At 48.4% G+C, this 14,374-nt stretch overlaps 5 protein-coding genes across 5 annotated transcripts; 4 read left to right on the top strand and 1 right to left on the bottom strand.

Annotated features, from left to right (window-relative positions):
- Positions 1-1,378: 1,378 nt before the first annotated feature.
- On the top strand, positions 1,379-1,867 carry ANOM_008748 (GlcG/HbpS family heme-binding protein; the record flags this gene model as incomplete). Its single annotated transcript, XM_015554004.1, has 1 exon — positions 1,379-1,867. One exon carries the CDS (start codon positions 1,379-1,381, stop codon positions 1,865-1,867), a length of 489 nt encoding a protein of 162 aa, XP_015403926.1.
- A 2,274-nt stretch (positions 1,868-4,141) lies between these two features.
- ANOM_008747 (amino acid transporter) lies at positions 4,142-5,768 on the top strand (the record flags this gene model as incomplete). Its single annotated transcript, XM_015554003.1, has 5 exons — positions 4,142-4,302; positions 4,356-4,369; positions 4,418-4,490; positions 4,543-5,485; positions 5,538-5,768. The coding sequence occupies 5 exons, from the start codon at positions 4,142-4,144 to the stop codon at positions 5,766-5,768; spliced, it is 1,422 nt and encodes a 473-aa protein (XP_015403925.1).
- Positions 5,769-6,068: 300 nt separating this feature from the next.
- Positions 6,069-7,515, bottom strand: ANOM_008746 (protein kinase domain protein; the record flags this gene model as incomplete). The annotated part of the gene is made up of 5 exons (XM_015554002.1): positions 6,069-6,247; positions 6,307-6,472; positions 6,528-6,829; positions 6,888-7,210; positions 7,268-7,515. 5 exons carry the CDS (start codon positions 7,513-7,515, stop codon positions 6,069-6,071), a joined length of 1,218 nt encoding a protein of 405 aa, XP_015403924.1.
- Positions 7,516-8,127: 612 nt separating this feature from the next.
- ANOM_008745 (uncharacterized protein) lies at positions 8,128-8,567 on the top strand (the record flags this gene model as incomplete). Its single annotated transcript, XM_015554001.1, has 3 exons — positions 8,128-8,256; positions 8,325-8,356; positions 8,411-8,567. 3 exons carry the CDS (start codon positions 8,128-8,130, stop codon positions 8,565-8,567), a joined length of 318 nt encoding a protein of 105 aa, XP_015403923.1.
- A 3,053-nt stretch (positions 8,568-11,620) lies between these two features.
- ANOM_008744 (MDR family MFS transporter) lies at positions 11,621-13,256 on the top strand (the record flags this gene model as incomplete). Its single annotated transcript, XM_015554000.1, has 2 exons — positions 11,621-12,194; positions 12,271-13,256. 2 exons carry the CDS (start codon positions 11,621-11,623, stop codon positions 13,254-13,256), a joined length of 1,560 nt encoding a protein of 519 aa, XP_015403922.1.
- Between the last annotated feature and the right edge of the window lie 1,118 nt (positions 13,257-14,374).

Genomic DNA, 14,374 nt, shown 5'->3' with positions numbered 1-14,374 from the left:
TATGAACCATACTTTGGTCATCCTGCAATTCCCCTTGTGAGTCCAACAGGGTGAACTGTGTATATTAAGTGATTATCAAGATATCACTCTTATAAAGAAAATAATCGGTCAAGTACTCAGAGTAATTCACTTTTAGCCAGAGAACTTCGGACAGTACGGTATGAGTCCAGAGAAACTATAATATGGCTGATGAAATTAGGTAGGATAGGATTAGCTTCGGACACATTTCCGAGCACCTTATGCCAATAGCTGTATTGGCTTGTCGGTATGCTGAGTTTGAGTCCTGCTCCGGATGGATTGTCCAATTTAGTATTGTGAAATCGAGTTACTATAGAGCAGCAAGGCATTGTAATGCTCATATCTTGAAGCAATAGGTCTCGCCGTGGTGATAAATCATCAGGTCCCCTTTACTGCCCGGAACAGTCTACACCAACCTTGCAAGCACCATCTAAACGACCAAATGAGGGTGGCAGAATGTACGATCCTATGAGCTAAAAAGCAGTGCCACCGGGCTTTACTCTTGGCTACTTGGTTCACTCCGTTGATTTCTCCTGATACCACCGCAACATCAAAGCCCATACAAAGCTCACCGCCGAGAGACGGACACAGATCAAAGTCGGTCCCTATCCTGCTGCAAAGGCCGCCCGGTAATCCGAGTGCTATGTGTTGAGCGAATCACAGTATCGGCAACGGTGCGCAGCAGACATACAAAGAGTACCATGTTAGAAACAGGTACATTCAACCACCATGCCACGGGTCGGTACGGCGCTCGCCGTTATGCGTTGCGCGGTAGTTGCCGACTGGAGAGATATCATTATATCATGACCTAGAAGCCGCGGCGAGGTTTCTTCAGAATGTCGCTGCCTAGCGCGCGATTGAATACTGCTTTGGCTGTCGCTTAGGAATAGTGGCCACTGTTGGATCTCCGCTGTCCCGCCCTTGGCACCGCTACCTCAATGGCAATGCCACTCGCCATTCAGCATTGAGGGAAAAGTAATTGCGATCTACCCCAGTCAATCGACAAACAGTTGCCATAGCTAACTGGTATATTAGCTTGGCGGCTTGGCCCACGGGAGCTGCCGCCTTTTGGACCCTGAACCCTCGGCTCGGGTTCTCATTGAGAGGCGCAGCACTGTATTCCATGGCTCGGCCCTGCCACTTTGGTTCGTGGCGAGTCGCCGGCGACTTGGCAGCTCGCCGGGTGTATTGCTTCGCTTGACGCTTCTATATAAATGTGTCGAACGACCGTATAGAATCTCATCTGCCTACTGCCTGACACCATTGTATAATCAATTGTTTATACGAACCGTTCCTCGAACCTTGCATTACCCGAATCTCACAAACCGGCATACTACCCCAAACAACAACAAACGCAAAAATGATGACCAAGCTCTGGATGATTGCTGGCTGCATGGCGGCGTCCTTCTCCACCGCTACATCCGCGACCCTCCTCCAAGAACAGAACATTCCACTCAACCTCGCCCTCGAAATTGCGCAGAATGCGGTCCAGAACTGTGCCCAGGACCAATATAGCGTATCTGCAGCCGTGGTCGACCGTGAAGGTGTCCTGCGTGCCCTGCTTCGCGCTGACAATGCTGCCATCCACACCCCCGACGCGGCGCGCCGGAAGGCCTATACCGCCGCATCCTCGCGGACCGCAACCAGTAACATGGTTGAGAGCATCCAAAATCCCGGTGCTGCTCAGATGGTGGCGGTGGATGATTTTCTCATTCTCGCTGGCGGCGTGCCAATTACAGTCAACAACGAGACGGTCGGCGCCGTCGGTGTTGGAGGTGCTCCCGGCGGAAACTTCGATGAGGCTTGTGCAAAGGCTGCACTCGAGCAGGTGGCCGACCAGCTGGCATAGATTCCATGCTCGGCACGATATTCTATATGAGTAGGCGTGCTATCCAGATGATCAACCGTTTTTCGCTTTCGCTTTCTAGCACCGGCATCTGTTGCTTTGATAGTTGGCAAGGCTGTAGTCTGATTTCGGGATACTCGTCGCTCAGGGTATTGGGATGTACATACAACCGACACTTATTTGGTGTGTTTTGGAACGACTTTGGGATATTGAAATTTTCGCGCCTGTACAATGTGAATGTTAATATGGACTTTGAAACAATGAGTAAAGCAGAGCATGTCATACATTACACTTCTCAATCATGCTTTGTTTCTGTCTCCCATAAAGGACAAAAACTGTAGCTATGGCGTAGTGGCTAGACAAAGTATCTTAGTAAAATAACCCACGTTGCTGTGCTACCAAGGCACATAAGTAGAAAGCTAAGATCGATAGCCTATTATACTAGCGGCGCCATACTCGGAGTACATCACCAGCTAGTTTGGTAGCACTACCCCTTGTGGATTAACCTTAGCGTTAGTGCTTACAACTTCAGTTTGGCTCCGCCCCTTAATGACTACGTGGCTGTTCACAAGACGGACCATCGATTTTACCCAATGGTTCCTGATCCTTTGTTCTTCTAATTGACTTAATTTTCCCCAGTTAGATGGCTTGATTTTGACAGAACAACCGGCAGATATCGGGCTGGCAGGGGTGACGTCTTACGTATTGGAAATGCAAATACTACATTTCCTTTGCGTATCTACTATGTGTGATTTCTGCTCCTCCGGACATGAGGTCATCTCTTGTTTAGCAACTGATCTGTGAGCCGGAAGCAATATGGTCTTAGGGTTTTTCGTGCTGGGTCAGGGCCACTTCTGTCTCTGCCTTTGCCCATCGATGTGACGAGTGTGAGAAATCCGCCCTGTGCCGGCCATACCAAAGATGGGAGGCAAACGGACTCGCCGTCTCCGAGGGACAACGACAGAGATTGCCTTCGTTATCATCGGTGCTGTACATATGAGGACAAAAGAAGATACGCAATATCTTGGGCCCAGTTGGTCCTGACAATACTAATCTCGTGAAGGAATTTCTTCGGGCCCGATAAGATAGCAGCCGCCACCGCCACTCTGGCCGATCCTCGGCCTAACGAAGCAACACAACATGAGAGCGAAGGGTCGGTACCGGGTTTGGTACATGGCCAATAACAAGTCAGGTCCTGGGAACTCCTGCCAATCGTAATCCATCTACTGGTGGAGTCAAGGTGACGCCGATCACACCCGTCATAATTGCTCACCGAGGGCACCGGGCGATGCGAAGCATGCGACTAGGAGGTTCCGGAATGGCGCTCGGATCAGGCGGGATTAGTCGACTGCGTGCCATGCCTCCCACAAAACGTAGTCAAATATGGTTTGCGTTATTCGGAGAGGGATCTCCAAACTTTGGGCCAAGGGGTTACATTGATGATCCTGAGCCGTCGCCTAGAGCGGCTGAAATGAGGATTAGTGAGACAAACTAGGTTAGAAAGGGTGCGGCCAGTGAGAGGAACCATGCCGCAGGATCGTCTAGACTACTAACCTAATTTAGGAGTGGATATGAGGATTGAATGGTCGGAGACAACGCCATACGTGCCTGCCCATCTTCTTCTAGAATCGTCGTAAAAAGTTAATTTGCAGCCAGAGTGCAACCAGCGAATCCTTTCGTCCTCCGATTCTCAGTTCCTGATTAGTCCGGTGCTTAAAAGGCAATCGGGGGAAAACCTTAAATAACCCAATATCCCTTTGATCTGATGCCGCAAACGGATGGAAGGCTTGTATCAGGCCATCCTCCGGCAACTCGTGCTTAAGGATGAATGATATCTGGGGAGCCACGCTATCTCCCCACAAGAATTTAGGCAAACGTGAGGGAAATATGGAGCACATGTTTTTTAATGCCTCGTGGGCCAATGGTAGTGGCAGCAGTGGTGGGTTCTGGAGCCCATTCTCTCGACCCACATCACATCAGCATGTTCCATTGAATTGTTGAGGGCCGTTGGAATTAGGTAACAAGAACAGGAAAATGCGGGAATAATCATACTACTCCGCACTGGAGATGGGCTACGGCGGTTTCAGTCCAGATTCCTCCAAATACCCCAGGATCCACCGTACGATGGGGACGGTACCCCCGTCTTGCCCGTCTCCTTTGCTTCGACTCTTTTCCCACGCCTTTTAACCTCCTTTCCCCTTCCATCTCTCTCACATCCTGATTCTATAGACCTTACTTTCCTCTAGCCATTTTTCCGAATCCCGCAGAGCCGACACCATGGATGTCTTACCCGCCTACCCCGGTCCACATGGGGTGGACAAGAAAGAAGACGAATACTCTGCAGATGCTGAAAAGAGGGATATCGCCGCTGGCCAAGTCCAGGATGCATTCGGAAGCGAAGAGGACGCTGAGATCAAGTACAAGACCTTGACTTGGTGGTATGTATCTCATGTCCCTACGAGGCATATATCAGCGGCTAAAAAATAATTAGGCAATGTGGCTTGCGTCAGTCTCTTCCTCATACACCGAAGGCTATCACTAATTGTTAGGTAGTCATGATTTGCGAATCTGTTTCCCTGGGTGTGCTGTCTCTGCCAGCAGCAGTGGCTACGTTGGGTTTCGTCCCGTGAGTATTGCGAGAAAGGGAGATGCACATGTGGTGACTAACAGCGAACTAGAGGCGTTATCTTGATCGTCGGCCTTGGTCTTCTTGCATTGTACACAGGTTATAATATTGGTCTGTTTCGCGAGCGGTATCCTCACATTCAGAGTCTGGCAGATGCCGGAGAAATCCTGCTCGGCCGCTTTGGGCGCGAGCTGTTCGGTCTAGGCCAATTTCTCTTTTGCATTTTCGTCATGGGAAGTCATATTTTGACTTTCCGTGTCATGATGAATACCATTACTGAGCACGCTACCTGCTCCATCGTCTTCAGTGTGGTAGGTATGCTCATTTCGATGATATTATCTATCCCGCGAACAATGAAGGGAATGACGTGGGTTTCATTTGCCTCGTTCCTCAGTATCTTTGGTGCAGTCATGATTACCATGATCTCCGTGTCTGTGCAGGACTTCCCTGGCCGGACTATTGATGCCACGGTAGAGACAAACCTGTACACGGGATTCCAGGCCGTGTCCAATATTGTCTTCGCCTACTGCGCGCATGTAGCCTTCTTCGGCTTGATTGCTGAAATGGAGAATCCAAAGGACTTCAACAAGTCTTTACTGATGTTGCAGTCCTTCGAGATCTGCTTGTACCTCACTGCCGCTGTTGTCATCTATTACTACGTTGGCACTGATGTTCACGCTCCTGCCTTGACCTCTGCCGGACCAGTAATGAAGAAGGTTGCCTATGGCATTGCTATCCCCACGGTGCGAACCAATTTCTATTCTTCAGACGCACAGAACATTGCTAACCCAGATCAGATTGTCGGCGCTGGTGTTGTAAACGGCCATATTGGTCTGAAGTATATCTATTTCCGGGCCTGCCGCAAGTCAGACCTACTGCACAGCCGCAGCTGGAAGTCTGTCAGCATCTGGCTGGCGCTAGGCGTCATCTGTTGGGTTGTAGCGTGGATTATCTCCGAGGGTATCCCTGTCTTCAACAACCTAAATGGCTTGATTGTAGGTGTCTTCTTCATCACGGCTTGAAAAAACAGCGCTAACCCCTCTCCAGAGTGCCCTCTTTGCCAGTTGGTTCAGTTATGGGTTGAGTGGAATTTACTGGCTGCATCTGAACTATGGCCAATGGCTGTCCAGCCCAAGTAAAATTCTGTTGACCATACTCAACATTGGAATTGCACTGATTGGTCTTATCCTTTGTGTGTTGGGCTTATATGCTTCGGGAACGGCTATTCATAATGATGCTAGCAATACCGTCTTTTCCTGTGCTAATACTGATACATAATGGCCTGGCCAAAGCTCTACGGGAACGTGAGTGGACGGCTGGATTCTGTATCAATAGAGGCCGCCAAACTATGTTGTGTTAGTCTAAATAGCGTTGGGACTTTTTTTTTTCTTTTTTTGTCTTTCTTTCAGCTCGTTCAGGGCATCCCTACTTGCATCTATAGAGACCATAGAATAAATACCGATCAAGCAGTGTAGTTCTATTGCCGGTACCCACCTGCGTACTTTCAGAGTAAACAACCCCATTGAGTGGAGCGTGTTTATGATGATGATAAGTCAATGAAACTCTAAGCTGCTCCAACTAATCATTCAGCCACGGATCCTGGAGAAGATCCTTCGCTGTTTTCCTATCTTCAGGCCGCCACTGAAGCATCCCTCTCATGAAAGCTATAAACATCTCCTTATTCTTTCCCTCGAGGAACTCTTCCGACAGTTCTAAACTAGCTTCTCTCGGGATCTCAATGTCTTGCTTCCATTGCCCTACAGTATTGCCTTCGTTAGCCTTTGTAAAGTATATTAAACGAGAGATGGATACCTACCATCCTCGGTGAAGAATTCATGACTTCGTTTTCCGCGTTGGAGCATATCTAACGGAGGTGGACCTAGAAGGCCCATGACTTCTGCAAGATGCGCCCGAGTCGAATATCCTTTGCCATCAGCGTCATTTCCATGGAAAAGATGTCTTCCCTCAAACAAATCCCACACCTATTATTCCCGAGTGATTAGTACATGATATCGAGAGTAAGCAGGTAATGCATACCATAACACCAACATTCCATATATCGACGGGATAGCTCCAATCTGTCTTTAGCATGACTTCTGGTGATCGATAAATATTGGGCTGTGCATCGTGATTCCTCCTCTCGTCTCCTTGCACAGCAGATCCGAAATCACTTAAAACTGCTCGGCCAAATATCTTCGGCAAATCGAACCGTCGTGAAGCATATACTGGCAAACCATTGACGATCTTACGGGGAGAAGGGTTCGTCAGCTCAGCTTGGGTAAAGCTTTCCAGGATTGACTTGTCTTCTATGTCCTGGAGAATATTATCGCTTTTGATGTCTATAACAATGCAGGTTAGGACAACGCATTTTGACAAGGCCATGTGGATACCTCTTACCGGTGTGGACGAGCTTGCATTCAGTGTGCAGATAGTCAAGTGCCAGGAAGATCTGCATGAGACCGGATTTGAGGAGATCTTCAGTGAATCGGTGGCTTGGATTACGACACAGTAGGTCCTTGAAGCTTTCCCACATCGGTCTTTGAACAAGACACGGATGGTCACCGCCAGCACGGGGGATTGTGAAAATATCCAGTGCTTTCCTTATATGAGGATAGCCAGGGTGCCATGAACTCCCTTGATTTAGTTGCTTATAAATCTGGAACTCTTCCCGATTACATTCATCACGAGTGTAGATTTTGAGTGTCACATATTGATGACCTCTGTTTGTGTCAGTGGGTCCGTGGTTAGTTAAAAGAAGTGGATCTGCCCTAACTCACTCAAGATCACGAGCGAGCCAGACAGTAGAAGTAGTCCCAAAACCAAGTTTACCAACAATTTGGTATTTCAAATTAAGTACGTCGCCAATATTAGCAGGATAGTATTGCCCTTGCTTGAAATGCTCAAACCGTTCCTCATCCAGCACCTCCGAGGCACGGACGATTTCGAAGCCGCCGGTGGGAAAACACATAGGCGGGGAGGGGGGCCTGCGAAACGCCTTGGTAGCCCATTTTATGAGGGTAGCCATTATGGACGCGAAGAAGGAGAAGAGGCTAGTTCATGTTGAGGTGAGACAGGAAGAATGTAGAATCAAGCTGATGAGAGTCGAAGTTACGTTACGAAGGAGATTGCTGACTCAGCATCCGCGCTGGCAGCATCCAGTCGTGCTTCTGCTTGCAAGTTCAGGGGCTATTATTCTCGCCTCGAGAGAAGATCAAAGCGTGAGGCGCTAAGGAATTTGGGAACAAATGAGCCTATTGATAGCCGCCGAGGCTAAACATAATTTGATGTACCATCATCACTACACCACTGACAAAGGCCATCCTGAGTATTCCTTGAAACACATACTACGCCAGCCGCTTGAATGCAATGGATGCGAGGAACTCCGTCCAGGAGGGAAGGCGCTTAATCTTGGAAGAGAAACAATCGTATCGCTTGATGAACGGCCTGTGGGATAAAAAAAAGAAAGGATGTGAAGGTATATATACAACAGGGTTCTTGATGAAGGCAATGCAATATCCAAACTAAAGTTCTTGCTGTCTCTCACTTCACATTCGAATACTGTCCATTGTCGTGTTTTTTTGAGAACATTCAGACTGTTATCATTCCTGACTCTTCTACCCTATAGAGCAAATACACCATGTCTCGCCTCTTTAGCACATCTGCTCGGGCTTTTCTCGAATGGGCCGGGTTCGATAGGTACAAACTATCTCCAAAGTGGCGGTCTGCCGTGGAGAGATTCACAGGCCCAGGCGGGGGTGCTGAAGCGGTACGTTGATACTGGACTCCCTGCTATATTGTTATCTTGAGTTCAGTCAAGTGATGAATGAACTGCAGAGACTTGGCAAGCTGAGGAGAGTCGACATCAAGTACGTTTAGGCTAAAAAAATTATTCTTGTTGAGTTGTGCTAACACGAAACCAGACATCGAGATGACAATCCCGTACACCAATCTCATTTCAATCGTGACGATAAAGAATGGGTTATCAGCGCAGAGATCTCCGGCGAGAATGGCAGAAAGGTTTGCCATATATATGATGATGGCAGTGGCACAACTAAGAAAGGAGAAGAGAGGCGTTAATCCTTCTTATTGATAGTTCTCCACTGCCAAGTTTTGAAGGAGTGGCATGGAAAGCTGTTGACATATCCTGGTTTCCGTGGTCGCTTGGAACGCCGTTTCGGATCAGGAGCGGTGAGATAGTCGTCAGCTGTTTCTAACCACTTTATAAGCGTGTATCTCTCGTTGTCACCTGGAGCTGAGCTTTGAGTGGGTCGCCGGTCGGCCGGAATGTGGTAGGATGATTGACCTCCGTGGGTGGAGATGAGCTACTTTGCAGCAAGTGCCTTGGACGGAGTTTGGGGAGGGGGGTGGAAGCTCTTTGTGACCAGCGACTAGGCGGTTCTTATTAACCCGTTGTTGAGAGTGGGCTGACGGGTGTATGTTGGTGTTGGTGTTGGAAGGATGTATATATCGTTTACTATTACTCTCTGCCTCTCGAAGTTGTTTCATTCCACCGGGCCCGCCGTTTTACTAGGAACCGTCCAAGTTAAATTCCAACACCAGTTACGATTTCATAAATGGATTAAATCCGCCTTGCGGTAATATGAGAAGAGTATGAACGCCAGGTGGGGTTGTATGTAGCTTCTTCTGCCCTCTCACCTGCTTTTTGAAAGAACAATATTTATTCAAATGGTGGTGAAGTATCAAGCATTTCAAAACACGGATATAATAATCTATAAAGGTATTATACAAGAGTGTAAATAGAAAGATAAGATGACTGGTCGTCTATACTACCAGGAGGTTATAATACCAGCCCATGGAACTACGGATCGGGGTGGGGTTCATAATCTCCTCGCTATTCCTAGCTTAGCACTGGGTTGGGGCTTTAGCATACTACCTCTCCTTCGTAGCTGGGAATCTTATCGCCATCGCGTATTTACTGAACAACTATCTGGCACAAGCGGGCCCATTAGAAGTTATTGGCAATTATCTATGCAGTTAGTGAAACTATTTCCTGAGGGTTTCTTTATGGTACTGGGCCATTCGTTGCGAGCCATTCTTGAATGGGTATCGTAGTGCTACACTCTGACAGCCCGGTTGGACATAATACGGCATGACTCCTAATATACTGTTCAGAATGACGCTCTGGATCCCATCCGCTCCGATCACATGTGGTCTTTCCCCCACATGATTCCCTCACACTACCAGCTAGGTTCCCCAAATACGATTTCGTGTGCCGATGTTAGGCTAGGAAGCACCTTTGCCATAAATATGGTCCTCGGGGTTGGCGGGAGGTGGGAATGGGGGGCGTTTAGATCTTTCGGACTTACATGCCCCACGGCTATCAAAATTGATAATAGCGTGGGCTTTGGGACATCACGTTTGGGGTATCAAGCCTGTCTAACCTGTCGAGTCCACAAAGGTCAAATCGCCACACATAGCACTTCCAAAGGCACATGTCTAACATATAGAGTGAACCGAATTTCTAGTCGCCCGTCAAGGATAACCCAAAATTTATTAAACCTTGGGTAGCTTTGGGTTGGTAGATATGCATGTTAAGCCTGGTGCCATCTCTGGCAACAACGTCAACCTCGTGTTCAGCGTAAATGAAACTTGTCAAGGGCTTTCCATTCAAACCGTTGCATCCCGCCGCAAGCACCTCTGCTGTCTTACGTTTCTGGAATCCTCCATAGCCATTCCCCCGATTTCAGGCTATGGTACCGAACGGGATGCGGCATAAGAGCTGATGGGGCTTACAGATTTGTTGGATTTCGGCAAAGGTGCGGGAGGTACCCACCGCAGACGCCCGACTGGACGTTCGGCATATGGAATTCCAAGCCACGCGTAGACGTTGGGAGTGGTGCCATTGAAATTGCCACTACCTATGTGATTGTGAGTTCAACACAGTCACTATAATCGAAGTAAGAGCTCACCAGTGCCCGTCAAAGTTGTAGCCGTCAAACCGCCTCATATGTCAGAACCGGCATCTTCGTTACATTAAGCAAACGGGAGGACAGTCACCCATAGGAAAGAGAGAACTGCAAGAACAAACTGCATAGGCGAGATGCTATGGTGAGAGCCGGAAATATATAAAATCTATTCATGAAATGCAGAGAGGATCGCATCCGCAAGCGCTAAAAGGTTTATAATCCCGGCTCACCTGTCCAGGGGATTCAAGCAATAGATTGAATAACCCCTTGCTGTGCGATGGTTGAAAACCGAAAACATACTCATCAGTCCAAATTGTCAAGAAACAAACTCTGTATATACCTCAAATGCCGTCCAACTTGTGGGGGTTCTAGCTAGTAGTAGCAAGCACCCTGGGAGACTCTCCGTTGATGGGTGCACCATACGCGGTATACTTAGCCGGGATAGCCATCATGGAAAAGAGAAACACATACTAATATATCTTGAAAGCGGTGTCTGCAGTTATATACAATGAGTTGAGCTTAACTTCATCTTACTATTACGGCATATAAATTACAAGTTTGGAAGCCGATATATTCAGAAACTCGAATCAAAAGTCAAGGTAGGATTCAGCATGATTGCTCTCTTAAAGGTAATAAACCATCAAGCTACGCTGCCATAAGCAGGGCAATGTCTTATTGTATCCATACCTCTGTCAACCTTCATTTCCTCCACCAGGATTAGTCTATCTGGCTTATGACGTGCTGCACTCGACTACAAGGATGGCGAGTGTCTTTTTGCATGGGCAGATATGGGCCAGAAAGGAGTGTCTTTGAGGAAAGGCGCTCTCACTAGACACTGAATGTTCAGACTTGACTGACGATCCGCCTGTTTCCAAGACTTTTTGCCTGTGTGCTATTTGATTGGACCCGAGCGACATCGTTCGGAGGTGACCGAGAGAACCTCGGGCCCACCATAGCTCTCACCAATGATTGTTCAAATTTGCGAAATTAACAGTAGTTGCCCACTGAATGACCTTGCGGAAGGATAAAGGTGAGAAATTGAGGTTTTGCTGTTTTGAAGGGTGCGCTGTTCCTCGACATTGCTCTGACTATCCTTCTTCCCTGCTGGCCCATTGTGCTGAAAACCATGTCAGCAAAGCTCTGTTGATTTCGTACTCCCTTTGAAAACACTCAGCTTCTGCTCTTGATAGCCTTGCGACAATAATGATTTCACAAGATCCATTGCCAGATGACGCCGAGGAAAACAGGTCGCAACGAGCCTCTTTATCCGCCCGATCCCTTCGCCGGAAACAACTCCAATCACATCTGGTGATTATCTCGCTCTTCCTCTGCCTTTTTCTGGCTGCACTCGACGTAACTATAGTTGCACCCGCATTGCCAGTCATCGCCAGCCACCTCAATGCGACAACATCACAATATACCTGGGTTGGCAGCGCGTACACTCTGGCTAGTACTTCCACAACACCGCTCTGGGCCAGGATATCAGACATATGGGGCCGGAGAGCAATTTTGATGCTTTCCAATGCTGTCTTTCTATGTGGAAGCCTTGTCTGTGCGCTGAGCAGAACCCCTCTCATGCTCATCGGAGGACGAGCAGTACAAGGTGTGGGCAGCGGAGGAATCATTGTCATGGTCACCATAATAGTGGCAGATCTATTTCCGCTCCGCGAGAGGGCGAAATATTATGCTCTGACTGGCATTATTTGGGCTATCTCAAGTGGTGTTGGCCCTATTCTGGGGGGCGTATTTACACAAACAATTGGCTGGAGATGGTGCTGTGAGTTGCCTTACGAAGACTGTCGGACGTTACCTTGGTAGTCTTTTGCTGATTACATTGATTCATTGCACCACAGTCTACATCAACCTGCCGTTTGATGGTCTCTCGTTGGTGGTCCTCTTTTTCTTTCTGCGTCTTGCACCAGTACGTGCAGCTGCTGGCACTCTCCGCTCGTTTGATTGGATTGGCTCTGTTCTCGTTGTCGGGGGTACTGTCTGCTTCTTGTATGGACTTGAATCCGGTAGCGGCAACGAGCACAACTGGGACTCCGCATTCACACTGGGCTTACTGATTGGAGGACTTGCGATTCTTGCGATATTTGGCTACTATGAGTGGTCTGTCGCAAAGTGCCCCATCTTACCCCTCCGCAGTTTGGTTAGCCGATCAACAATCCCTTGCTTTTTGACGGCCTTCTTTCACAGTTTCACATTTATCGCCTATGATTACTTCAACCCGCTGTACTTTCAACTTGTCCTGCATGTCAGCCCCATTCAGTCGGGTCTATACTTGTTTGCTATGGTGCTACCTCTGTCCGCGATGACCCTGGCGAGCGGATTCTTCGTCCAACGCACGGGCGCATACCGTCCAGCGATATGGTTTGGAAGCTCGTTCATGGTGGCTGGGACGGGCCTGTTCATTGATTTTGGGCCCCAGTTGGTGTTGTGGAAAATTGTGGTCTACCAGCTCATTGCTGGTGTTGGTGCTGGGCCCCTGTTTCAAGCACCGATGATTGCGTTTCAAAGTGCCCTGAAGCCGGAGAATGTGGCCACCGGCAATGCGGCTCTAACTTTTTTAAAGAATCTGGCCACGTCTCTCTCGCTAGTTATCGGGGGTGTGGTGGCGCAGAGTGGGTTAGGGGATGTTCGTTTGTCTAGCCTCAATGGAGATGGCGAGACTGACGAGGGGGGTGTCAATCAAACGGCTCTTCTTCCCGGCTTGCGCAAAATGTGGATCTTTTATACGGCTATTTGTGGTACCATGGCAATTGTATCGCTGACGATCAAGAAGTACAGCCTAAGCCAGGATAACGAAAGCGAAAGGGGGGTTAACAACGCTGATTGACGGTTGCTATAGTTTTGTATGGGGACATACAGTTGAAGAGCTAGCGGGGGATATCCTCGGTTGCTCAGAGTACCAGGACTTAAATATTGATTTTGTTCCAAAGTAATTCAACCAGACCTTGCCCTATTTGCCTGTCGCTAGCATCGCTGTGAAGTACGAGAAGGGGAGAAACAGTCACCCACCATTGCCCACAGTAACATGGAATCTTTCTGTTCACAACAGGAGTCCAGGCAAGGTACATCTAGCTACTAAGGGAAGAGTTATAGATAGTCAATACATGACAGGGCAAGCTGCTCATCTTCCGTCGATATCCGGTTTCCATTGAGTTCCGGCTGGAAGGCTTGAGGGAAGATCGTAGGTAATGGGATTAATTGCATCAAGGGACGGAAGCTCGAATTGGAGACATACAGGGCTGGAATTTTGTTCTGGAAGAATCATATCCTATGCCGTATGAATATGCAAGCAGACCATCTCCCGAGTCCCGAGTCCTGTCTTTATCGTTCCAAGTCAAGCGGAAGTGAGCCAAAATGCTGAGCTCCGATTGGACCCGAGCAGCCGCCGAGGCCACCTAATCTCAATATCTCGATACGCTGCTTATGACTACGGATTACCGAGACCGTATAGAAAAAAAATGCATGCCAAGGGGTTCCGATGTAGGACATGCGGGCGCTGGGAGATTTTCCGGACTATGCGGCGCGGAGTGGTGATCCGTTGCCAACACCGTAGCGGAAGTTTGACAAGCAAATAACGGAGTCCTTGGGTATCTTCCAGGCTCTGGGCTCTCCTGTAGAGAGCATATAGACCTGGGTGCCTAATTCCTGTACGCCCGGTATAAATAAGCTTTCACTCTTGCTAATAAGCGGGTCCTGAGGAATAAGATTCTCGGGACAGAGAACTATATTAGACCCAAATACTCGCTTGAGGTTCTACTCAAGAATCTAGCCCTAGGAGTCATGATCATGGACAGACAGGAACCTACTTTATGCGAGCGAGTGTGTCTTCTAGAGCCCACTTAGCAAAAGGATCTGTCCGATTGGGCTATTTCGCTTAACGTTGGACTGTGGATCGTTCTCGCCAAATCTGAACGCCATCACTCGCACTCGAGGAGTATTCTCCCA

The sequence above is a fragment of the Aspergillus nomiae genome (assembly GCF_001204775.2).
Source record: "Aspergillus nomiae NRRL 13137 chromosome Unknown contig00299, whole genome shotgun sequence".
Taxonomy (NCBI): Eukaryota; Fungi; Ascomycota; class Eurotiomycetes; order Eurotiales; family Aspergillaceae; genus Aspergillus; species Aspergillus nomiae.
The sequence above is the reverse complement of the archived record's forward strand: the minus strand, read 5'-3'. Positions and strand labels throughout refer to the sequence as shown.